This window comes from Leuciscus leuciscus, assembly GCF_965113295.1.
Source record: "Leuciscus leuciscus genome assembly, chromosome: 20".
Lineage (NCBI taxonomy): Eukaryota > Metazoa > Chordata > Actinopteri > Cypriniformes > Leuciscidae > Leuciscus > Leuciscus leuciscus.
The window spans coordinates 32,210,604-32,237,843 of NC_138744.1; the positions used below are offsets into that span (position 1 = coordinate 32,210,604).

At 41.7% G+C, this 27,240-nt stretch overlaps 1 protein-coding gene across 1 annotated transcript; it reads right to left on the bottom strand.

The window, feature by feature from the left end:
• Positions 1-8,281: 8,281 nt before the first annotated feature.
• Positions 8,282-25,248, bottom strand: cdcp1a (CUB domain containing protein 1a). Its single transcript, XM_082150296.1, has 9 exons — positions 24,729-25,248; positions 22,926-23,135; positions 21,782-22,108; positions 21,328-21,690; positions 12,212-12,409; positions 11,258-11,635; positions 10,159-10,512; positions 9,951-10,044; positions 8,282-8,819 (listed from the first exon to the last, which is right to left on the bottom strand). Exons 1-9 carry the CDS (start codon positions 24,808-24,810, stop codon positions 8,441-8,443), a joined length of 2,385 nt encoding a protein of 794 aa, XP_082006422.1. The 5' UTR covers positions 24,811-25,248; the 3' UTR covers positions 8,282-8,440.
• Between the last annotated feature and the right edge of the window lie 1,992 nt (positions 25,249-27,240).

Here is a 27,240-nt window from a genome sequence, read left to right on the forward strand (position 1 = left end):
AGATATCTTACGCTAGGGGAAAATCCTTTTCCGCGAGATATTGAAGCCAAAAATTATCCTTAATTTTGTAATAATGCAAAACGCGTTGCAGCAGCAATGCAGACATAGGCGAGACAGCTCGCGCGCCTATTGGCTGCTCTGCGGCAACTGCAGCAGCCTGTCGAGCGAGGCCTGGCGTGACGTCAGACCCAATCAGGGCACTTCGCGCCCGCTGCGTCACGTCCCGCCGAAATGGGCGTGGTCTAGGCCTATAAATATCGCTTGCAGGCAGCTATTATCTGGTTTTTCATCATCGAAGCAACCAGAGCGTGTGCATGCACGGCAAGATACGCAGTACTCGTTCCCTCTTCTAGAGAGAACCGAGGTTACGTTAGTAACCGAGTACGTTCTCTTACGAGAGGTCTCTCGTACTGCGTAAGATATCTTACGCTAGGGGACCCAATGTAAAACGCCGTGCATGCTGAGATCTGACACCAAAGACCCAAGGGCGAAAGCCCGGGGTACATATAGTGCACAATCACTCAGTGAACTCACAGGGAGTCCGGGAAGAAGGAGGGGTGCAGCCTCACTTTTCCACATAAAGTAGCGTCGATGGGACGCGAATTTCATCATACAGACAGGGCGGGGTACGGCCTGAACTGATGGGGAAAAATGTGGGTCTTACACAGTTTGCCCAGCTTTATACTGTCGAACATTGAGCTGTGCTCAGCAAACGCAGCATTCTGAGCTGAACGCATCAGGTCAGATAATACTGGTAGTTTAGACCGACAGCAGCCTGGCCTGCAGGGCGGGAACCTCTAGGTTATAAAACCTTATAAATGTAGACGGGGAGGCCCAGCCTGCCGCCATACAAATATCTTGCAAGGCAATCCCACTTGACCAGGCCCACGAAGAGGCCATGCCTCTTGTGGAGTGCGCTCTGACACCCAAAGGGCACTGCATGCCCTTGGAGGCGTATGCCAGCGCTATAGCATCAACTATCCATCTGGATAGGCTCTGTTTCGACGCAGCTAGTCCCTTAGAACGTCCGCTAAACGAAACAAAGAGCTGTTCCGTCTGTCTGAAAACAGACGAGCGAGACACATAAGCTCGTAATGCCCTGACTGGGCAAAGGAGGCTCGCGTCTCTTTCCTCATCAGGGACCGGTAGGGCTGACAGAGAGATAATCTGTGCCCTAAACGGTGTGTTGAGGGATTTTGGAACATATCCGTGCTTAGGTTTGAGTATAACTTTTGAGTCATTGGGCCCAAACTCCATGCACGCTGCGCTCACAGAGAGCGCGTGCAGATCCCCTATGCGCTTCACTGAAGCGAGAGCCAGCAAAAACACCGTTTTGAAAGACAGGTGTTTCAAATCGATTGACTGTAAAGGCTCAAATGGCGCACCTTTCATGGCTTCCAGAACCGTAGAAAGGTCCCATACGGGGACTGAGGGAGGTCTGGGAGGATTCAGTCTCTTAGCCCCTCTAAGGAAGCGGATGACTAAATCGTTCCTTCCTATTGACTGACCAAGCGTTGTTTCTGAGAACGCTGCTATAGCCGCCACATAAACTTTGAGCGTGGAGGGGGCCCTGCCCCCATCCAACAGCTCTTGTAGGAAGGAAAGCACCTCCGTCACATCACAGTTTGTGGGTGACACACCACGGGCTGTGCACCAGCCCGAAAACACTGACCATTTCGAAGAATAGAGTCGTCTTGTAGACGGAGCTCTAGCCTGCGTGATCGTGTTTAATACTCCTTTAGGGAGTCCAACATGTACCCGTTGATGGCCCAGACATGAAGGGACCATAGTTCCGGGTGAGGATGCCAGATCGAGCCGCGGGCCTGTGAGAGGAGATCTCTCCTCACTGGTACTGGCCACGGGGCAGTACTTGCTAACTGCATCACGGCTGGGAACCAAGGTTGGTTTTTCCAGAACGGTGCTACCAGCAGTACTGAGTATCCTTCTTCCCTGATCTGTTCTATCACCTGAGGCAGGAGAGAGACGGGGGGAAAAGCATAGAGCGGGCGGCGGGGCCACACATGGGCCAGCGCGCTCCTGCTCTTGGAGAAAAATTCTTGACAGTGAGCGTTTTCTTGAGACGCAAACAGGTCCACTTCCGCTCTGCCGAATTTCTTCCACAGCAGTTGGACTGTCTGTGGGTGTAGAGACCATTCGCCTGCCGGAACATTGTTCCTGGACAGTCTGTCCGGTCCTAAATTCAAGATCCCTGGCACGTGCGCTGCTCTGAGCGAGCGCAGGTTGCACTGAGCCCATACCAGGAGGCGTTCTGCCAGCCTGTACAGTTTCTCGGATCTGATGCCGCCCTGGCGATTTATGTAGGACACCACAGACATGTTGTCCAAACGGACCAAGACGTGGTGACCTTTTATTTGGGGACAAAAACGCGTCAGCGCGTTGTCTACTGCCAGCATTTCGAGGCAGTTTATGTGCAGGAGCTTCTCCCGTTCTGACCACTGGCCGAAGAACGGTCTGCCCTCGAGCAGCGCTCCCCATCCCGAGGTGGACGCGTCCGTGGACACCACTTTCACCCTCGAGGAAGTCCCCAGGCTTACACCTGATTGGTACCAGTCGTTCGCTTTCCAGGGTTTCAGAGCTGTAACGCATTTCTGATTGACCCTGAGGCGAAGCAAACCGGGTGCCCACGCTTCGCGTGGGACTCGCGCTTTCAGCCAAAACTGCAGCGGGCGCATGCGGAGCAGACCCAGCTGGAGCACTGACGATGCTGAGGCCATGAGACCTAGCATCTTCTGAAATTTCTTGAGCGGGACAGACGCGCCGCAGCGAAAAGAGTTCGCTGTGCGTCGAATGTCTACCGCGCGCTGTTGTGATAGTCGCGCTATCATGGATAGTGAGTTCAGTTCTGTGCCCAGGAAAGATATTTTCTGACTGGGTGACAGGGAGCTCTTTGCCCAATTGACACTCAGACCCAAATCCTTGAGGTGATCGAGTAAAATGGTCGTGTGTTCTATGAGCACTGCGCGAGATTGCGCTAGAATCAGCCAATCGTCCAAATAGTTCAGCACTCGCATGCCTCTCATTCTGAGGGGTGCGAGCGCCGCATCCATGCACTTCGTAAATGTACGGGGTGCTAGGGACAAACCGAAAGGCAGGACTGTGTACTGATATGCCTGGCCCTCGAAGGCGAATCTCAAATATCGCCTGTGACGTGACGCTATCTGTATTTGAAAATACGCGTCTTTCAGATCTATTGACACAAACCAATCTCCTTGGCGAATCTGCACAAGGATTTGCCTGGTCGTGAGCATCCTGAACTGTCGCTTCACAAGCACTTTGTTCAGTTGCCTTAGATCTAGTATGGGTCTGAGACCCCCGTCTTTTTTCGGTACCAGGAAGTATCTGCTGTATAGCCCTCCCTCGCTCTGATCTTGAGAGAGAGGTTCTATGGCCCCTTTGCTCAATGGTTTCGTCACTTCGGCTCGAAGTAGATGTGCTACTTCTGTTTTTACCGTGGTCTCGACGCGCGCCACATAGCGGCGAGGCGGTCGGCGAAACTGCAGCGAATAGCCTCTTTCTATAATGTTCAGCACCCACTTCGAAAACCCCGGGTAGCTTTGCCCATGCGTCTGCATGGATAGCTAGGGGTCGAATACGAAGCGCGCTCCGCTCGCTCAGCGATGGAGAAGCTTCGGTGTGCTGTAACACAAGCGTGTCGCTCGTGACATTTGAGGCATGGGGCGCGCTGATGACAGCGGGCAGATTGCCCGCGCTCGACTCCTCTGCGGTGGTTAACCGCGAGGGGGAGGGCTGGGCGGTTCCCGTGGGAACTGTCATGTCTATGTGTGGATGTGGGCGCGGGACAGCGGGCACATTTATCACACCGAAAGCATCGTTCGCTTGCGTGAAGCGAGTGCACGTTGGTTTCGTTTTTACAGAAACCGTGAGACATGCATAACGTGGTGTTAGTGGGCACATTCACCATGTTTGAAGCGCAATCGGTCTGAGCCGATTCATGTGCGCGAGCCCTGTGTGACGGGCTGTGCTTGTGTGTAGAGATGGGCACTGGGCAGTGGGCATTCTTCTTACACATAAAGCACCATCGGCCGTGGCCGGGACACCAGAAAAATTCACACTTATGGGATTTATCTGGGTAGCCGTAAAAACGGCGTTTGTGTGCAGGCAAGCGGGTGACAGAACCGACTTGTTTACTGCAGGATACACTGGAACAGTCACATTTACTGGAACTGAACGAGCGAGAAGTTGCCATAGAAACAGAGAGCGTCAACATGCTGGCGTTTATTGCAGGCCTGCGTGCATTACAACAGGCTTGTTCACTGCAATATTGACATTTCCAGCCTGAATTCCAGAGGGGAATGGGAAATGTATAGGAAAAAGGAGGTTGGTCCGTCCGCAGCGGGACCAGAAAAACTCCCTTTTTTCCTTACGCCAGTGACGCACGGAACACCATAGAAACGGTGTTTGGGTGCAGGCGAGCGGGTTGTACAACGCGCTCGTTGGCTGCAAAATACACATCTGCAGTCGCCTTTTCAGGGAACTGACAGAGCGAGCATTGACGGCATAATTTTATCTGCCGGTAGACCCGGGGATCGAACGCGGGTCTCTCGCGTGCAAAAACCTGAGAGTCTGCCACTGGGCCACAGGTGGAGACACATTGTAACTCAGTTAGCGCGAGTATTATAAGAGAGCGTCAACGTGCTGGCGTTTGTTTGCAGGCATGCGTGTATTACAACAGGCTTGCTCACTGCAATACTGACATTTCCAGTCGCCCGAACTTCAGAGGGGAATGAGAAATGTACGAGAAAGAGGAGGTCGGTCCGTCCGCGGGGGGACCAGAAAACGCTCTTTTCTCCTTTCGCCAGTGACGCACTGAAACCATAGAAACGGTGTTTGGGTGCAGGCGAGCGGGTTGTGCAACGCGCTCGTTGGCTGCAAAATGCACGTCTGCAGTCGCTTTTCAGGGAACTGACAGAGCGAAGCATTGGCGGCATAATTTTAACTGCCGCTAGACCGGGATTCGAACTCCGGTCTCTCGTGAGAAAAACCAATGATTCCGCCACTGAGCCACAGGGGGGAACGCAAAGGTTTTCGGATGCACGAGCATATAAGAGCGTCACATGCTTTCTTCGGCGTATGCTTGCAGGCGCGCTTGTATTAAAACAGGCTCGCCTGCTGCAATATTGATATTTCCAGTCGCATGATCAGGGAACTGGGAATATGTATGAGAAATTGAAGGTCAGTCCATCCTCGGAGGGACTAAAAAACACATCTTTCTCCTTTCGCCGGTGAGTGACGCATGAATGGGGCGCAGAAGGCAGGGTAGCTTTCTTATAACGTAAAGAAAAACTAACCCCGACCGTCCGCTTCCAGCCTCCCTTGTGAGCGGCGCAGTTTGCGCGGCTTGAACAGAGGGAGAGAGAAAGCTAGCCCCGTGACCGCCCGCTCCTGACATCCTCTGTGAGCGGCGCGGTGTGCGCGGCTCGAACAGAGGGAGAACAGGTATCGTCCCCCAAGCAGGCAAGGCAAGGCTTTGCGGGTTGGGGGTGGGGGGGGGGGGGGGGGGGGCGGAGGAGCAGTCTCGGAGAAGGATGCCAGGTGAGTCCTCAGAGTCACCATAGGCAGTACCTAACTCGCAGTGAGGGCAGTCGCCGTCAGCGAGTGCGAGAGCTGTGTGATCAGGAAAAGGGGCGTCTTGAAAAATTTGTGTGCAATGGGAGTGTGTGTCGCGGCGGCGAGCACACACACATACATAAACACAGTAGCAGAGAAAGGATATAATGCCGGAAAGCGCAGCAGGAAGGCAAGGAAGGCGGCGCGGCCAGCGACTTCAGTGACTCGTCCCGCTGAAGGTGCTCTCTTTCAGACGGCGCGGCTTCTAATCCAGCTCCAGCGATGCGTGTGCTTCGCTTGAAGGATGAAAAATCAGATAATAGCTGCCTGCAAGCGATATTTATAGGCCTAGACCACGCCCATTTCGGCGGGACGTGACGCAGCGGGCGCGAAGTGCCCTGATTGGGTCTGACGTCACGCCAGGCCTCGCTCGATAGGCTGCTGCAGTTGCCGCAGAGCAGCCAATAGGCGCGCGAGCTGTCTCGCCTATGTCTGCATTGCTGCTGCAACGCGTTTTGCATTATTACAAAATTAAGGATAATTTTTGGCTTCAATATCTCGCGGAAAAGGATTTTCCCCTAGCGTAAGATATCTTACGCAGTACGAGAGACCTCTCGTAAGAGAACTATATAGACATTTAAAAAATAATAAAAATTTCCAAAACACAAAAAAATTTACTTGAAATTTAACTAAAAATAAAATGAAAACAGATTCTAGGTGAAGATGTGTTTCATATTGTTTTATTAATTAGTTCGACCTATTAATTTGGCTTTTAGCTACCAACAAGCATCTAGTACCTTTGTTTAACCTATATTACCATATTTTAATACTTTCTGAAGATTTTCTCCTAAAATCAGGCAATAAAAGACTAAATATTGCATTTGTGTTTTCTTGTTATGCCTTTTTTCCTCAGTGTAGAGCATTATAACCTATAATGTTTGTGAATGCAGTGGCCAATCGGAGGCGTTTAGATTCATTTAATAATTTTTATACTTTACGCGGCCTATTTACTGTACATTATACAAATGTTGAGTATGCCACCTTTGAGAAGCATTAAAAAGTTCTGTTCCACCTTTGCAGTGTAAAGATTCTTCTGTTGATATTGAGAAAATTTGATTGGTAATATAGCTATAGCATTAAGAATGACTAGTATTTTACATAAAACACAATAAATATAATATCGCCCTTAATGGCCTGGCAATAGCGTCCCTGCTGCAGGGTTCACACTTTAGTTTAGTTTTAAATCTAGATTGAAGAATCATCCGTTTAATAACCGGACACAACTGATAGCAGAAGCCCCCTGTGTTAAAGGGATAGTTCATCCAAAAATGTTAATTCTGTCATCATTACCAGACAGGTGACAGGTTTTTTTTTCTTACTATGGAAGTCAATGGCTACCGTCAACTGTCTGGTTACCAATATTCTTCAAAATATCTTAATTTGTGTTCAACAGAAGAAACTCATTCAGGTTTATGACATTTTGAGGGTGAGTAAATAATGACAGAATTTTAAGTAGCTTTAAAGGGATAGTTCACTTTGAAATAAATTTTTGGTATGTTTTAGCTTACCTCAAGGGCATCCAAGATGTAGGTGTCTTTTTTTCCGCAGTAGTTTCAATTTTGATATTTTTAGGTCAAACCGTTCTTGTCTGTCAGTCATATAATGCAGGTCGATGGTCACTGTCTCAAAGAGCATGCACAGAGTCCAAATTAAAACAGTTCCCCGTCGTCCAAATTAAACAATTCCCCATCGTAAGTACACATTGATGGCCTAAGACATGAAACGAGCGGTTTGTGTGAGAAAACGAACAGTATTTATATCGTTTTTACCTCTTATACACAGCCATGTCGAAGTGAACTGATCTGATGTGTGCGCAGACTGGTGCATAGACATATACACACTAGATGTCGCCTTGTCTACGGCAGTTCATTGGAACGAATGTCTTTAAGGCGACATCTAGTGTATATATCTATGCACCAGTCTGCGTACACGTCAGATCAGATCACTTCGAAATGGCTGTGTATAAGAGGTAATTTGGACGACGGGGAATTGTTTTAATTTGGACTCTGTGCATGCTCTTTGAGACAGTGACCATCGACCTGCATTATATGACTGACAGACAAGAACGGTTTGACCTAAAAATATCAAAATTGAAACTACTGCGGAAAAAAAGACACCTACATCTTGGATGCCCTTGAGGTAAGCTAAAACATACCAAAAATGTATTTCAAAGTGAACTATCCCTTTAAGTAGCTCAGCAGATTCACAAAAGCCATAAAACAAGAGTAGTTTTGATGGGTTTGCAGTTGAGCCTCTAGCATCATGTCAAATTTCTAAATATGACCATTTGTAACTATTTTATGCTTTGGCGAATTGGTGGCTAATTCATATGGATTTGTATGATCTCATTTGTATGTTTTACTACAATCCGCTTATGCCTTATGATCAGTATGGTGAACCTTTCAGTTTACTTTAAAAAAATATATACATATATGTTTTCATACAAGTCCAATTTTACAAATTCATATGAAATCACTATTGTTATTTTCCCATGAGATTGAGTCAACGCTCACATATTCACCAGTGAGGTCACTCGGTTAAAGGCAGCAGAGAACGCTTTGCAATAATAACATTTCTAATCACAATCAGCTTTTTTTTTTTCTCTAGAAAAAGTATCTCTAACTTCACATAGTGCAAATGAATGTAGACGTTTTAATATAAAAAAACATACAATCTTTGAAACAAGCAGGCAGTTCAAACATGAAATCACTAAATATATAAATGTCGTAGACACCTAAAAAAATATTAATTGTCCAGTAGAAAATAAAATTCCATCAAGGCCTCTTTTCCTTCACCCGCACAGTCTAGTTTCATAGGCCCCTTCCTCAGAGGTTTTGATGGGAGACTTTTGAGAGACAGATGTTGTTGACTGTCCCTGAATATAACCATAGATCTCATTGTCAACCATCGTGTTGCCTTTAGTGACCACGCTTTTACCTTTTCTGACTGGTCTGTCAGGTAAAGGTGGGCCGCTCTCATCTGTACATTGTTCATTTTCAGCATCATGTTTAAGCAGATGAGAATATACTAGAGTATCGTCTATGTACGCATAAGTGTGAGGATCTTCCTCCTCCTCCTGTGTTTTAGGGATACCATGGAGGCCTGGAAGGAAAGCATGCTGATTGGGATTGTAGACGGACACCGGGGGAGCCTTATTCCTCTTCTTTGTCCTGTGCAATATTAAGATGCTTTGTTAAGAATCAAATATTACAGTGCAATACTGAACCAAACCAGTGCAGAAAGATTCTCTGGAGACCTAATATCAATAATTATATATATAAAAAAAAAAAAAAAAAAACACTTGCCAACCGTTTGAAGAGAGATTGGCTTAATATATCACTTTTACTTAAATGGCTATAACTCTTGAATGGAATGAGATCATTTCACCAAACTTGGTGCACATGTGTATGGGCTCATTTACATGTAATATGAACAAAATTGCAGCGTTTGGCCACTTGGTGGTGCTATAACCGAAATAAAATTGAAAATGGCTATAACTATGCAACAGTTGGCCAGACTGTCTTAAAAATTGGCATTCAGTGTTTTTGTCCAAGGTACCATCCTTGTCTATGAGGACACTGACTTTAAAAATATGGCTACCATCAGCCAATCAACATTCAGAAGCTATTAGACAAGGTTAACAGAGGTCGATCAAAATAAAACTCAGTGGACCCGTTTTGACTCATGGCATCCAAAGACAGTGAAAAATTTGAAAGAAATTACCATCAGATATGCGCGATCACATTTTACATGTGTGAAACTTGTATACTGATTGAATATTATGAGATATTTCACACATACACAATTTAAATCATTTGTTGAATCTAAATCTGAACAGCTTTACCTCAAGAAAAAAATACTTTTGTATTTTATATACAAAATACACAAATTACAAAGGTTTTTTGCTCAACCTCAATAAAACCAGTTTAGCACATTTCTTAGGACTCCCCAGATTAATAATTATAAAAAATATATATTTTGAACTGTAGTATTCGGATGGCTATAGTAGTCATTATTATACAGTCAAGCTGATTATTCCTACAAAACCTCAAACCTATGAAATTAAGAAGGGACATGCTACACATGATTCTTAACAAGCATGTCAACTTTTATGGAGGTCAGGATGGTGCTATAAATTACCTGAAAATTGTTTTGTTTTTTCATCTCTTATTTAGGTGGTCACAGGCTTGTTTAATAACACTTCATATATTTTTTAATATGCGCCTAAAGGCCTTAAAGTGCTTGAACCACTGTAAATGCTGCTTTCAGCTATATTTAAAATATGTTTTTGGAAAACTCACCTGAGAACAATCCAAATCACCACGGCTGTTATGATCATCAACGTGATGCCCACGATACTCAGGATGATGCCCAGAAGCATGTCTGAAAACTTATCTGAAAACATGACAATACATTTCACTTCATCTTTTCAAGTTTTTCCCCTATTGATATATTATATGGACATTCTAATGGGAATCTAGTGGACAGAAGAAAGTAAGGCTCTCTCACTTGTGTTGTTCTGCAGTGTGATCTCCATCATTGCCCTGAAAGGTACTGTTGGGGACTTGCAGTTTGACATGTTAAGGTAAAAACTTCCCAGGACTAGGATATCATTAATATTCTCATCCTGTTTAGTACTGTACACCGCCGTTTGAGAGGGAATGGTCCACACTGCAATGTTTGTGTGCCCCCCCTTACACTTGGGCTGGCTGACGTTCCTGAACTTCAGTTTGCTCTCAAGCTGTGGCTCAATGTTTACGATCCAGGACACAGTGCTGGAGGATTTCATCCCGGACGGCCAGACTGGGGTCGCCAACACGGTAGGGTTATCCTTTTTTGGTGCAACAGTGAATATATAGTGCTCTGTATGAGAACGACAGAACAGCAAAACTCAATAACTGTTTTGATTTTTGATATCAAGTTACTCACAATGAATTTATTTGAGCATGTACACTACAGTTGAAAGGTTTGGGGTTGGTTCGATTTTTTTAATGTCTTCAAAAGAAATCTCTTTATGCTAATTAAGGCTGCATTTATTAGATCAAAAATACATTAAAACAGGAATATTGTGAAATATTATTATAATTTAAAAGAACTGTTTTCTACTGTAATATATTTTTAATTTTAATTTATTCCTGTGATCAAAGCTGAATTTTCAGCACCATTCTTCAGTGTCACATGATCCTTCAGAAATAATTTGAATATGCTGATTTGTGTCTCAAGAAACATTTCTGATTATTATCAATGTTGAAAATAGTTGTGATGCTTAATATTTTTATGCAAACCATGATAAAAAATTGTTTTCAGTATTCTTTGATGAATAGAAAGTTTAAAAGAAAAGCATTTATTTGAAATATAAATATTTTGTCAGATAATAACAATATATTATAACTGGCACTTTTGTAAAGTTTTTTTTTTTTTTTTGGTAAAAACGGTAAAAACCTTTGAACGGTAGTGTGTCAATTTAAAACTCAAAATCTTGATTCACAGACAGTTTCTACACCATTTTTGTTCTACTAAATCATGCACATGCTATACATTTTCCTCAAGAGACAAAGCAGCTTCCATTTGCAGTAATGTATAATGAATGTATAATGAAATCCTTTACCTGATATGTCTTGTGTAAATGAATAATTTAAAAAGGGTTTAGCTGCCAAATTCTGGCCACTGAAACTTGTAACGGAGGCAGTTACTGAAATACTGGATTCACGGATCTGGATTTTCTCAATGTTTCCCTTTGGACAAAACTGCCCAACAGGGATGCCAGTGTTAACATGGGACACATTTAGGAGGAGGATGCTATTGTATTTGTCCTCAGGCAGACAGTGATGCAGACCGCCTGTAGGGGACTGTAGCTCCACTGCACTGTTCGGTGGGCCGTGAAGGTGCCATGTGATCGTCTTCAGAACTCCTGGGATACACTGCAGCTCGTAATCGAAGGTTATAGGGAATGGAGTGGATGCACAGTTTCTCCATTCTTTACATTCTGTTGATAAAGAAACAAAGTAAATGATGAATGGAGGAATGTTTAATTGTTGTGAGCCAAGAACTATAAGAGCATTAAGGCCCATTCACACCAAGAATAATAACTTTAAAGAATTTTTGTTTATGTTTATCATTATTATTCTTAGGCCTTTGGGTCTTGTAACATATTTAGATTTCCCTCTGGTTCTTTTGAAATTGCACAGTAGAGTTAACCCATTGGTTTGTGTCCTACCCATTATTTTGGTTGCCATCTTGGATTTCTATCAAAAACACCACCACCAAATTTGGCTTAGATAATCGCCGCAATAAGCCACAAAAAGTTTGTAGGTGTTTTCTCTATCATGTTCTGAAGGTACCCGAGAAGTTTAGGGAATACCTAATAACAATATTTTGCCCCTAAGTCATGTACCTGACCTGCTTAAATAATACAAGTTATTGTAAATATAGATTTAACTGGTGAACTTTCTGTTCTAGTAGTGATTGGGAGCATTTTACACAGTGGGATAAAGCTCAAAACATTTAGGATATAGTCTTATTTAAGGCACAGAAGGGTGGATCATTACACACAGTTGAGTACCTATGGTCTGGTTGACTGTCCACTCTAGTTCTTCCTTGTTACAGTCAAAGATGTCAAGGTCATAACGGCTCCCTGAAGCTATGGTGACCATGTCCATTATGACCGAATCCAGTTTCAACACACAGGCGGACTTGGGATTCTTTTTCATCACACGTATTTGTAGCGTTTGATTCTCAGGCAGATGTCCTATACACTGCCCTGCAACAAACAAGAACAACAATAGACGTCAAATAAACATTATATGAAATTGTGTTGTGATCAAAAGATGAAATAATTTTATTATGAGAATAGAGACCGTGATGTGTCGAGGAACAGTGAACTCATCCAAATACCTATATCTAGAAGATTGAGTGCAGGGCAAGGCTATTTAAATGCTTATACAGTATAACACAATTGTACTGAAAAGAAAACTTTTTTTTACAAAACATTCTCTCAAAATTCGGCAAAAGAAGAAATAGAAATGGTCTATAACCACTGACAAAGCTTAGGAAAATTACAATCTAACAAACTAGGTATGTAAACACTCCTGTTAACCGGCCAAAATCGAACATCTCAATAATATCACAATATCCAAAAATATCGGTCAGTTTATTGGTCGATCACTAGAAATTATTTTATAATCTCACTGTATTAGCCTGTAAACTATGCTTCCATGCAAGTTGTGTTCCGGTCATTTTGACCCGAAGAGTTTCTTTTTCCCAAAAATGCTAGCTAATGTTATCGCATTTGACTAAAACTTACTGATTTTGCTCTCACAGGGTATAACAATACATTTTTTTACAAAAAACCCCCAAAATTCTGGCAGCCATATCACCCTGTAGCCCAAGACTGGTTGCCCACTGAAGCTAAGCAGGGTTGAGCCTGATTAGTACCTGGATGGGAGACCTCCTGGGAAAACCAGGTTGCAGCTGTTAGAGGTGTTAGTGAGGCCAGTAGGGGGTGCTCACCCTGTGGTCTGTGTGGGTCCTAATGCATGGGGAGCTTCTTTGCACGAAGAACAACATAGTGACGAAACGCGTTTGTCCGTTTAGGGCCACTGTAGAAACATGTCGCCGCATTTCAATGTAAAGGGGACCCGTGGTCTATGTAGATAGAATGGCTAATTCTAAGGTAATAAAAACATAACGGTTCATTAAGTAAGGTCTTTATACACCACTGAAAACATAATTATGTATATGATATTGCATTTCTGTCAACAGATCCTCCTTAATATTACACAATGCACCTTTAAGTACAAAATTAGTTGTTCCAATTTAGTATACCTAAAGTACAATTGCAGAGTGTTTATATTAAGTAAATAAATATGTAAATGTGGTTGTAGTACTTAGCTTAAAATAAATGTATTTCAAATACATTTTGATATATTTATTTTTCAATAGGGTACACTTTCAGAAGATGTTTAATAGCGTCCCCTACCATAGTACGTAACAGTGAAAACAGAAAGCCGGAAATTTCCACCAATGGTGGGGAAGCGTTTTCTCACAAATAACAGAAATTTCCGTCAATGGCGGGCAAAGATTTAAAAGATTTGGCGTTGACACGTCACAGAGCAATATGGGTTGGAGATGTGTAATACGAAATTGCAGTCTGTGAGGTAAACTAAACGCTATTGGCTATTTGAAAAGGGGGAGGAGCCATTCAATATGTCCCGTAATAGCTTCCCCCGTGAGAGTGCACAGCAGGCTGCACTACTTCCCTGCTGTTGCACCGCAGCCATTCCTGGGTGCCTTAGCACTATTTAAAAGAAAGAGTATTTTCCCTAAAAGAGCTCCACAGGTGTGACACTGCGTCCTTTTCAGGATGTCATTCCGCCTGTGCGTTTCTGGGTGCGGTCGTTCCCTAACGCCAGCTGACGGGCACAATAGCTGCCTCTCATGTTCATCATGATCCAGTCGAGGGTAAGTCGCTGGAAAAACACGACCTGGTCGTCAGGTTCCTGAGGGGGAAGACTAAATACTCCTCGCCCTCACTCGTTACCCTCTTGGGACTTGTCTCTGGTACTTGTTTCTGTTGCAGTCAGCAGAGTTAAAAATTGTCTTGGAAGACAGTACTCCTGGTTGCATTGGCCTCTATTAAGAGGGTAGGGGACCTGCATGCATTTTGGGTCGACGAATCGTGCCTAGAATTCGGCCCGGCCAACTCTCACGTTATCCTGACACCCCAGCCCGGATATGTGCCCAAGGTTCCTACCACTCCCTTCCGGGACCAGGTGATGCACCTTCAAGTGCTGCCCCTGGAGGAGGTAGACCCAGCCCTAGCTTTTCTCTGTCCCGTTTGCACTCTGCACCTATACGTGGACAGAACGCAAAGCCTTAGGACCTCAGACCAGCTCTTCATCTGTTACAAAGGCCAGCAGAAGGGAAAGTCTGTCTCCAAGCAGAGGATGGCCCACTGGATAGTGGATGCCATCGCATTGGCGTACCAGACCCAAGGCGTGCCTTGCCTGCTTGGGTTGAGAGCCCACTCTACTAGGAGTGTTGCCTCTTCCTGGGTGCTGGCACGTGGCGCCTCGCTGACGGATATCTGTAGAGCTGCGGGCTGGGCAACACCGAACACGTTCGCTAGATTCTATAGCCTACGCGTAGAGCCGGTTTCTTCAATCCCATATGTGCATTCTTCCAAGGTACTGCTCCCTGCGGTGAGCCTGTGTCTTTCCTTTGGCAGAGTCTGCTCTGCCGTTACTGACCGGTGTTGTCTCCCCCTACTCAAGCTGGAGCCACCCCGGTGATACTCCATATATTCTACTGCCCTGTGGGCCAGTCCATATGTGTAACTCCCACATGATACCTCCCTATGGGCAGGATGTGGGCTCCGTAGCGCTTTTCTCCTCAAGTGTCATCCAAAAGTCTGGCTGTATGGGTCATGCGGAACAGCAGTATGAACTCTCTTTGTGAGTTCCCCCGCCCCAGTCAGTTGGGGGTCTGAGGGTCTCACGCAGGGCACTGGATGTGGCAGCAACCGTGGCATTTCCAAAGGGATCCCAATTACGTCGGTGACATCGACGTAACGTCGAATGTGACCAACTGAAAGGGAATGTCTCGGTTAGTATGTAACCCTCGGTCCCTGAAGGAGGGAACAGAGACGTTACGACCTGTCGCCATGGTTCCTGTACCATCGCTGCACGGCTGTCACCATCTCGGCTCCTCAGCGTAAAACAAAGGTGCATGCATCCGGTTCCATATTTATAACCGCGCTGCGGGGTGGGGCGTGAGATGCAAATCGCACACGCCAATGTGTATTGACTTGTTCTGTATACACTCGAAGATGATAGGGCTACCTGAAGTGATCCCAATTACATCGGTGACTTGACGTAACATCTCCGTTCCCTCCTTCAGGGAAAGAGGGTTACATCCCTATCTGAGATGGTCCCCATAACATATAGTCCTGGAATACCAGGACTACACAAACACTTACACACATTTGACACACACAACTTTCCAACTAATAAAACAAACCTCCATACTGCATGTAGAACACAACTGAAAATAAGTTAATTTGACGTCTATTGTTACTGTCTGCTCAGTGTTGAAACAATGTCTGAAATCAGTGTTGATTCAGCACTGAATCAGTGACTGCTTCTTAATAGTTTCCCCACCCTAATCAAACAAGTGGAAAAGCAAGGTTGACTAAAAGCAGCTTCAACAGCACCTCATGTCATGTGAGCCCAGAGGCTCTTTAAAGAAATGAAAGCGCTCTTCTCATATCCCACCTCCATGAGTCATGACCTTCCATAATGACACAACAGATGGCTCAATCTTAGCCTTGTGTAATCAAGGTGAATCAATAGTGATAAAAGAAATCAATCAATAACAATAAAAACGTATCTTGAAACCGATCACAATGCATAGGCTTGAGTTAAATATAATGTATTTATTAGAGGTGGGCATAGATTAATTTTTTTAATCTAGATTAATCTAGATTAATTTTGAAATTAATCTAGATTAATCTAGATTAAAATGGCTCATTTGAATTCTGCCGAAGGCATTCAGAATATGTGTGCTACCCAAATAATGACTATAAAAGTAAGTCTTTGAGAACGGGTTTCTCAAGCCAGGTGGCGCATTAGACCAGGGGCTCATCTCCTGTTTCCAAAATGCATCACAAACTGCTTGAGAAAGCTGTTCTACTCATAGACTGTAAAAGGTTACTACTGTACTGTTACCGTCCGTAGGCAACATTAGGTAGGCCTATGTTATTATCAACTACTATAGGCTATCAATTAGGGATGGGCGATATGGCCTAAAATCTATATTGTGATATACATTGCACATTGCAGCCTCTTGCGATAACGATATACAGTATATTATAATAAAACCATTTCAGAACAGATTACACAGACCCATGCTAAACAACTGCTAAATGTTTTTTTTTTTAAAGGGTGTATGTAGTTTTGAGAACATATATTGTGCAAAACTGTAAGTATACAACATAATTTTGCAGATAAATAAAATTTAAGTACACTAGCTGCAGAGACTTAAGTAGGTCTAATGTTTATTATGGCTTGGAGCTTATGAAACCCCAAATTTAAAATTAGAATATTGTCTAACTGATGTCTTTTCAGTTAAAAAGAAACACAACAACGATTCTTAAAATCGAGATTATGTGCTACACCACTAAGATATATTGGAATGGGAATAATACGCGCGCGCTGGTATTCAGTGATATCATGTTTCGTTTTGAATTTGAGGTGGTCGAACGGATTAGTCGTGTGTTAACTTACCGAACTGTTACCCCACACACTCTGTATATAGTTTGCTGCTGCTCGTCTGACGGCTTAAACCCGAACCAAGTCCAAATAATGGATGTGGCACCGATCTTTTTCACCAGCTTTCACTTTCAGCCGTGTTTACTTAAGATGACGACGAATATGCGTTGCAGCCGGGTTTACCTCGCGGCCGCGGGTAGATTGCGTCATCATAGCTTGTGTAGTATAGAGCCATCTCCCAACCCAACTTGGAGAATAGATTAACGGCGATATTTTTTTTATCGCGCGATAAGAGTCTCGCGTTAACGCAGCACGTTAACGCCGATAACGGCCCACCACTAGTATTTATATTTATATTTCTTTTCATTTTGGGGTAAAATAATAGCCTACCTGTTTACATTAGATTCACCCTACTACACAGTAAATGATTTCTGTTATTTTCACAGTAATATTACTGTATTCTCAACAATTCCCTACAGTAGAATCTGAGTACAGTATGTTACTGTAGATATAGTAGTTTTCACAGCATTATTACTGTATTCTTAACAGTTTCCTACTGTATAAGCTGTTCATATTCAATGCATTCTGGGAAAGTATTAGTATTACCGTACTAAAATGACCATAAAAAACCACAAACCTGCTCACGCAATGGCTCTGTGACAGACTCATCATGAAGATGAAAGCACACTTTCACTGTTTTAGACTTAGCTTTAAATGTTTTATTCTGATGTTATTTGCAAGATATAAAGCTATGTTTTATTTAATACGTTTCCGCAAGAATATCTGAGCAAGCGTTCATTTTCTGGTATTTTCCTCCCGCAGCGTTTGTGAAGATGAATGTCCTAGGAGTACGTTAAATTAGTAGGAATAGTTTAAAACACATGCAATCTGTTATTTGCAAGGTATAAATACGTTTGCGTTAATACATATCAGTAAGAACATTGGTGCGTGTGCTCATTTCTCATTAAAGCTGTGCTAACTAGCCTTTTCCTCCTGCAGTGGCGCTAACAGACCGGCTGGACCATCGTGAAACAGACGGGAAGAGTCGTCACAATAAAGAAGAACTTTTTCTTTATAGCATGTGGTTTTAAACGGTTTAATGATATATATTCACTGGTTATTGTTGTATACTACTAATTAAGTACTTTAACTCTTCAAACTTTTATTTTTATATTTACAACATTTATTTTCTACTGGCACAGCGATTTTACTGGTATGGCTATAATTGTATTTTGTTCATTAATGAAATATGGTAAATATTTGTAATATTTTACCCCCTGGTAAATCTGTATATTCTATTAAATTTCAGCAATGAAATGTAAAAGAATAAATCTGAATAAAGCTGTTGAGGTGAAGCAATAACTGGTGTTATTGAATATATATAACAGTTAATAAAGTTAATCAAATAATAATAATAACAGTATAATGCTATACTTTATTTTATATAGACCTATGCATAGTAATTTTAATACTGGGATAAAATACAGAAGCTTAATGGCTATTTGTTGCAACTTGTCATTAACTTACTGTTGATTTTTTTACGGTATTTTTTTTTTTACAGTGTGTCGTGATGTGGTTACTCTATTATTCACCAAAACTACAGTTATACTACAGAATATGCATTAAGAGTGTAAAACTTTTTGGATTGGATGATCGGGTAAATTGTACCTATTTTATCTTCAGGGAAACATGTAAATATAATATGTAGCTTCTAAAGGGCAGAATGAAAACTATGAAAATGCATATCTTTAACTAAATAAATCCCTATTCGAAAGGGACTATTTTTCTGCGTTACAGAAGTCCTTGCGTATGACGTATGTCTTTTAATTTATTATTTGTTGATATAATTTAAATTCATTATAAAAACCCGGGTGAAGTCAGCAAAAGTGGGACATCACCTAAAAAAAATTGCATCAGCTGCTCCGCCTCGCAGCGCGGGTATATAATGAGCAGAAGGTTCATCGCATCTTCAGCTTATCGCTTCGGAGCTGAGCGATTCATGTCTGCTCTCTCTACAAGCAAGTGTACTTTGTACGAGTCCGCTTTCTGGAAGAAGCTCTCTGCTGGATCGGTCGGTGTTGGTGTGACGGCACTGCAGCGGGGCTGATTTCCTCTTTGTTTATTGCCGGGGTCCCCGTGCCTCTGCCTCAATCTAATCCTCCCCAGAGGGTTACTTCAGGGAGTAGTGTGGGTGATTTGAGGATCAAGGTGAGTGTACTTCCTTCGGGGAACCAACCCCCTAGGAACCCTCACCTCTCGTTCCCAGTGGAACATGCTGGACCGTCTCAAGGCAGAGTACCAGCGGTCCACCTGACCGCCCTCCGTAGCATCCCAAGTCTCATCATTGCTGAGGACGCCCCCCCCCTTCGTCTGCCCCCACTCCCGCGCAGCAACAGCCTCCATACAGGTCTGGGCTGGGTGCCATATGTGTGACCCTGAGGGGATCCCATATGTGTATTTTTCAACTGTGGCTCCTAAACGGAAGCCCGTGTCTCTCCCTTGGGAGAACCCATCTCTTATGAGGTTGGAGTCACCCCAGTATCTTCCATATGTAGCACAACCCAATGCAGTTAGTCCATATGCACACCTCCAAGTAACTCCTTCTGGGAAGGATGTGGCTTCCGCAGAGTCCCTTTTCCAGTAGAAAGGGCACGATTTCCCAGTGTTATCCAATAGTCTCACTGAGTGGGTTATGGGGAACAGCAGTGATGGACATTCTCTGTGTAAGCCCTATCCCATCAGGTAAGAGGGAGTAGAAGGCACTTTTTTTCCTGGAGGGAACGGAGATGCCACATCCCGTCGCCACATCTGCTGTACCCCGCTGGGCGGCCAGGTCACCGGCTCGGCTCCCCAGCAAAAACCTAATGATGCGATGTACCTTATGCTCATTATATACCTGCACTGCGAGGAAGGGCAGCTGATGCAATTATTGCATGCATTGGCTCGTTTTAGTTACACCCGAAGTAGATTGGCCTCTCTAGCGAGATTCCTATTCATCGGTCAGTCCTCATTAAGGGAACGAGGGTTACATACATAACCAAGATGTTACGTATGGCCTTACTTAAAATTGTTAAGGTTTATATTCTAATACAAACAGTATTTTGATGTACAATATACATTTGTATTACATCTGTTCATGTGATAATACAATTTTATGCAATGATGTGCAAGTTTCTTCGTTCTATTTTTTAAAAAAAATCAAGTTTTGTTAGTGTCCCAATTTACCTTAACGTGTTACATTCAGCTAAAGTAAGCTAATATTAAATAAAAGATAATACATTGCTTAATGTGAGAAATTGTTTTGTTTTACAGAAAATGTCATGTTGTGGCAAAAACAATAATTAACAAACAGCATCAAGGCATAAGAAACATTCAAAGTCAATTTGTATTAAAGAGAAGAGGTTTTATTCTCTTTAAGAGGCTTGGTCTCACAAATCACCGCAGCTACCCAGTGATAGGAGCAAAAACCTGATCACACAGAAACAGGACAGCCTTTTATACCTCTTTTCTCCTAAGGTCTCGTCCGTAATTTTCCATTACCCCAGTAAACCAGATCGGGCTGGTTAAGACAAAATAAAGTTCTTCTAACCCCCTCTATTCAAGGTTCCTTCTCCTGTAATTTTCCGTATGACTAGATCAAGCTGGTTAAGGCAAAAGGTCTTTCTAACCCCTCCACCCGTAAGGTCAAAGGTCTTTGTTTATGGCTAAATAACCCCTCTGTCTTTCCTGAATACAAATTACCCGCCCTACAGAGTTGAAAGGCTATTATCTGACCATCAGTATGTGTGTGTGTGTGTGTGTGTGTGTGTGTGTGTGTGTGTGTGTGTGTGTGTGTGTGTGTGTGTGTGTGTGTGTGTGTGTGTGTGTGTGTGTGTGTGTGTGTGTGTGTGTGTGTGTGTGTGTGTGTGTGTTGCATAAAACCGGTCACTGATCACTTAAAATTCAACAATATTATTGATCTGACTGTAATGATGCTGCTGTAACTGAACTGAACTGAGCTGGACGATGACATCATTTTTTTGTAGAACTGCTTTATAGATGAAATTAACTAATTTAATAATTGATGATCTAAATCAACACTGAACTGACTTCAACTGAACAACAGCCGAAATGCATCATTTTCACTGTAAAGCTACTTTGAAACTATCTGTATTGTATAAAGCGATATATAAATAAAGGTTACTTGACTTGATCATCCAGGTAACGACACAGTATCAAGAATCAAGAGTATGTAAACTTCTGAACTGGTTTAAATTCAGTTATTATTTTGTTATGTGGACTATATATAAACATCTGTTATGTTAAACAGCTTACTCAGGACAGTACTACATAAAAAATCATGCAATTTTAATGATCCCTTTTATTTTGTTAACATAATTTATTAAAATCTTGTATTAAATTTTGTACATACCCTTTGTTCTCGTGATGGCAGAGATTTGAAAGTGCACCATTAGGCCTTGCGATGGAAGACGTGGCCAGGACATGTTGCAGTTCTTTATGTAGAGATAAAAATCACCAGTCTCCACCATTGGCTGGCTTCCATTCAGCGGTTTTACCACACTGGCCTTGCCAAGCCAAAAGTACTTCATTGTAGGGGTGTTTCCAGGTTGGAGGCATGTTGGAACAGTGTGGCTCAGAATGCGCACATCTGTGTAGTACGTCTGGGGCACTTTGAAATACCAAATTGTCTGTATATTTTCAGGAAAAGTATTTGGGGTAAAGAAATCCTGGGTTGAACTCTTCTCTGGGAGAACAACATGGATTTTAACCAGTGCTGTAAAATAAAGAAAGTTCAACAGTTCACATATGACAACTTTGTTTAGACAATTTGTGCTTAAATATATAAGCTTTACCATTGCACTTACCATCAATGGGAGATCCGGGTAATACGCTGATAGCTGTCATATCCAGAGGTTGACCGCCAGACACTTCCAAAGACAGTTTGCCAACTTTAGGCACATCGACTTGTCTAATAGTTCCATTCCGACAAAACCTCCCAACAGTGACATTCTCCACTGTGAGCATGTAAACGTGCTTGTCTGGGCAGCCGTCAGTCGGCTGAATCTGCCGTAAACCAGTCCTACTGAAATTCAAATGTATTGTCGCACTAGCTGGAGGATTCAGATTCCAGGTGAAGGTCCGATTGAACTTTTGAAAGGCATGGTGTTTTTTGGGTTCAATGTCTGATATCACTGTTGAACAAATGTGTTATGTCAGATAAAGACCCTGTAGGTTTATTAAGTTGACCATGAAAAACATTTTGACAACATTGTCATCTGTATGCAAAAAAAAAGAAAAACTTTCGGTTTGTAGTACATCATTGTCGTGTAACATACCCTGAGAACACAGCGCTCTCCATCTTTATTAGTTTAAGCATTAGCTGCTTTTACGCGATGAGTCCAAAATCGAATACTTCCATACTATATAGTATGCGAAAAACAGTGAGCCAAAATAGTAGCATGTCGGAATACATAGTACTGGGGAAAAAAGTAGGCGAAAAGTACCCGGATGACCTACTACTACCAGCGAGAATCTGAAGTGCGCATATGATGGACACTTTACCCATGAGGCCCGGGATTGGATTTATAAATGGCAGGGAAGCGACGCAACAGATGCTGGTGGGTCACGTGACAGTAACAACCGAATTTCATTCATACTACCCATTTTCATACTATATAGAACATAATTTTTTAACGGTCACGAAGTACATTCAAATTCAAATGTAGTACCAATATGCGATTTCGGATGCAGTGACGGTCTCGGTTTATTATAGATAGTATTATAATTATATATTATAAAAGTATTATAGCGTTTGCTTTTATATTATTAGTAATAGAATGGCAAACATTATAATTCTTTTTCATTTATGGTCAGCATTCCGCAAATATGCATTTACATCATTTAAACAAATCTTTGAATACATGTTTTGTCTTAATGATCAGTGAAATATGATTGTCTAAATGAAAAATGTAAGGAGTAAAAGTATTATTTGTATCTGACAGCTCTCACCATTAGGCTTATCCCTGAAGATCTGCACGGTGAACACGTTCTCTGGCTGTGAACAGCTGAAATTCAAACGCGTGTCACTTTTGAGGACCACAGAAGACTGGCACACCTGGCTTATACAAACCTGGCACTGTGGCTTTATGCCAGCAGTAGCACTAGTATTAATATGGATGCTTGTGCCCTTTTCAACAGCAATTTTGAGCTCTGAACCACCTAAAATGAAAAGACAACATTTTCTTAAACAAACATAAAGATTGTAGGTATAGTACCAGTTTGGAAACATTAAGTGTTTTTTAATGTTTCTAAAAGAAGTCTCTTCTGCACTCCAAGGTTGTATTTATTTGATCAAAAATGTAATTTATTCCTGTGATCAAATCTGAATTTTCAGCATCATTACAGTGTTCAGTGTCTGATCCAAAAAACATTTCTAAATATTAGAAATGTTGAAAATAATTGTGCTGCTTCACTTTTTTTTTTTTTTTTTTTTTTTGTGTTTTTTGTGGAAACCATGATACACTACCATTCAAAGGTTTGGGACAAGTAATATATAAAAATAATAATAATAATATACTTTGATTCAGCAAGAACGCATTCAATTCATCAAAACGGACAGTAAAAACACTGTTTCAAAAGATTTCTATTTCAAATAAATGCTGTTCTTTTAACCTTTCTATTCATCAAAGAATCCAGACAAAAATGTATCAAGGTTTCCACAAAAATATTAAGCATGCAAAAATGGTTTTCAACATTGATAAACATAAGAACCATTATTAATAATTGAGCACAAAATCAGCGTTTTACTATAATTTTTGAAGGATCATGTGACACTGAAGGACTGTAATGATGTAGAAAATTCAGGTTTGATCACAGGAATATTTTTACAATATATCCACATAGAAATAATTTCACAATATTACTGTTTTTTTTTATTATTATTTTTTTATCAAATAAATACATCCTCGGTGAGTAAAAGAGACTTCTTTCAAAAACATTTCAAAATCTTAATGTTTCCAAACTTTTGACCAGTAGTGTATAACAAGAAAAAAACATATAGGCTATATTATAAATGCTGCAGCAACACTTTAACCTTTAGCTTTTTGTCCCACATATATATGGAGTGTGACACAATTCTTTATAAAGCACAAAAAATATGCAGTTTCTCGTTGATATTAAGTTATAAACAATGTTGCTTACACTTCTTTTTTTACACTTTTTTCTTAAAATATTTTATTGGCATTATGGTTCCATGAATGAAGAAGCTTTAACATTTACGGAATCTTTATATTGTACAAAAGGTTCTATATAGTGGAAAGGGTTATTTAGATGATTAGAATGTTCTTCACACAAAGAAAAAAAAATGTAACTTTAAGAACTGTTCACTGAGGTTCTTTGGGGAACCAAAAATTGTCCTTCTATGTCATTTCTGGAAGAAGTTTTTTTTTTGTATAGGCTATGGCCTATATAATGTTTTAGATGTGCACCCCAAAACAACACAGTTTAAATGTATTGGAAGCTGTAATGTTTTGTATGAAAAATGATTTAAACATCAAGTGAAATTTGTCATTAGCAATATAAATCCATACCATCAAACAAATCCAACAACCTGCAGTCAGTCTTGCTTTCTTATATAGGAGATTACGATATGGGTAAATCAAACATTGTTAACCCGTGTATTTATTTTATTCATTTCTTAAGGGAAAAGGCATATTAAAAAATAAGATGAACCCCGATACAGGCATCTAAATGGATAGTAGCCTAGTGTAGCCTACCTGTGAATGTTAGACTGAGTTTAGATGAATATGTTACCTGTGACGCCTGTGAGCTCCGAGAATGACGACTGGAAAAAATCCAAAAGAAGCGAAAAGCACGTGAACCGCCAAAATCGCATGACTTCTTATTATTCAATAAACTCCTAGGAGTGGTCTGGAAATGTAAGAGTTTTCACATTAAAGTTTTCACTGCTCCTCGGAGACAATAAAGCGTCTTCCTGGTTTGCGACAGACTTCCAGGACAGGTTAGTCATCCAGGGGTGCGTTTCCCAAAAGCATCGTTGGCCAACTATGTATGTTCGCAAGTTCCGTCGTTATCAGCATAGTTCAACGAGTCGGTGTTTCCCGAAACCATCGTTCCAACAAACATTCGCAAACAGCATCGCAAACTTGTGTGGTTGGAACGACAGATCTCGAGCTGTACGTGGTTAGAAGAAGAGTTTCTAGTTTGCATGATGACATGTGGACTTAATAAATCCTTATCTTGAGCCAAATAAGCAAGCTGACATTCAGTAGGCTACAACCTGTGTCTTTAATTTAGAATGCATAAAAATGTCATTTAGGCCTACGTCTTTTAGTTTGTCAAAAGAATTTAAAGCACCGTTTTTGAAGAGTGCGCATGTGCGAACGTGCTCTACTACGTAAAAACGAGACTATTATCTGGAAATAAAGCAAAATAACTGAGAAATAGTCCTCAGATGCCATGAAGGTACTGTCGCTCACAGCCAGCTGGAGAACAAGGCAAATAATGACAAGAGAGTTATCTTGTGAATAATACTCATAATTTTAATTTTAAATGAATATATATAAAATTCCAATGCAGCAAAAAAGTAGAAAAAAAACCCAAAAACAAATGACATTCTCTTGACAAGATTTACCTCTTTAGTAATTTTCTTTATCAATTAGTGGACAGAAATGGATAGTGTATGTATATACATATATCATTTTAAAACAAACAGCAACAAAACAGTTGTCCTAGATAAAAGGTGCTTTGTGACATTATCAGTTTATCCATTTTCACAATATGCATTACAATAACTCTAATTCTGATTATGTAAGGATCCGTGGAGATAAGAGACTATTGAGTGTCACAGCACAGCTTGAGTTGAATTATGGTTACGGTTCTGATTGTCTGGCTATGTAAAGTAATGTAATGTAAGTGAATTATGTTTTTATCAATCGCTCCCTCCAATGGCTTTATTTCATTTTAATCATGTGTGGAATTACAAATTTAAGAATCAGTTTAGGATCTGCTGATCCTATTTCCTGATATAACATCGCATGAAAAAATAAGGTGAAGTACATTGTATTTAGCATTTAAGGCAATGGTCTGAAACTCAGCTCCTGCAGAGATTAGCTCCTCCAACCCTAAACTAACACACCTGATCCAGCTAATCAAGGTTTTCAGGATTTCTAGAAACTATGGCCCTCCAGGAGCTGAGTTTGAGACCACAGATGATGACATCAGATGAATGATTCTGTTAAGCAAATATTTCAATAAGAGGTTTCTGCCAATTTCGGGTTCACTTTATTGTAAGTCGAATGAGTCTGATTACTGAGACTCTCACCTTTTGTCTTTAATGGCTTTTGGAGCCCCTGTCCCATTCTTCGAATAGTTATGCTGATTAGACTGGTGACACTCTAGAGTCTGCATGGGTTACTTTAACTGTATACTTCATTTGCATGCTTTTTTAAAAAGTTTTTTTTCTTTTAGTATGAATGTGTTAGCCTTACTGTTATCTAATGTGCTCCAAAACAATGACAAAATTCACATTAGAAGATATAATCATTCAAAACTTACAGTCTCTCACTTCTGCCAATATGGATCAGTAATTTGGATGACATCACTCTGCACTTCAGCTTCTCTTGGATTTTCTGTCCAATCAAATGCTCTCTAGAATCTGAAGCTCCGCCCCCTATCTTATAAATAGACTTGTTCAAACATTTGATACTTTCTACATGTTGAATGGCTCATATGTGCACTATATGTAGGGGATAGTGAACGATTCAAAGTCTGGTTTCACATTAGTGTCACGTGTCCGGTCCGAGACACGACACAGAGCGGATCACATGATCGAGTCGCTGCAGACCAGAAAACATATCAGACCCATTTGAATTCTGCACAGAATGCTGTATTTTAAAGCGAAATGGAGGAGATTAGGAGGAGAAACGGTTAGAGATTAGGAGGAAACTGTGGCTTTGTCGAGCTCAACGGCTCTGGCTGAGCTATGATTAAACTAAATGCTATTGGCATTTGTAGATTTGATCATGCTTATCCCCATTATTGTTGAATCACGGAAGCTACACCAGATATTTTGCCAAGAGATCTCTTATTTATTATTTAATATACATGTATCAGACATAGAGAAACGGGCATAGAAGAATAAGGCTACATGAGGCTACATTCCAGATTTCCCTGTTCCCCATTTTCTCTATCCCCTCACCCCATCATGCCAGCTGTAATGGTTTCTCTGGGTTTCTCCTCCCTCACCCCCTCATGCCTTTATGTTTGTCTGGGGTGGTACAGTAAGATTGAGCTTATATACACC

Bases quoted from the DNA above. Each gene is read 5' to 3' on its own strand.
- cdcp1a (XM_082150296.1), bottom strand. From the start codon at position 24,810: ATGCGATTTTGGCGGTTCACGTGCTTTTCGCTTCTTTTGGATTTTTTC. The intron at 22,109-22,925 runs GTGAGAGCTGTC...TTTGTTCAACAG, and splicing joins CTTCAGGGATAAGCCTAATG to TGATATCAGACATTGAACCC. The intron at 21,691-21,781 runs GTAAGTGCAATG...TTTATTTTACAG, and splicing joins ACCCGGATCTCCCATTGATG to CACTGGTTAAAATCCATGTT.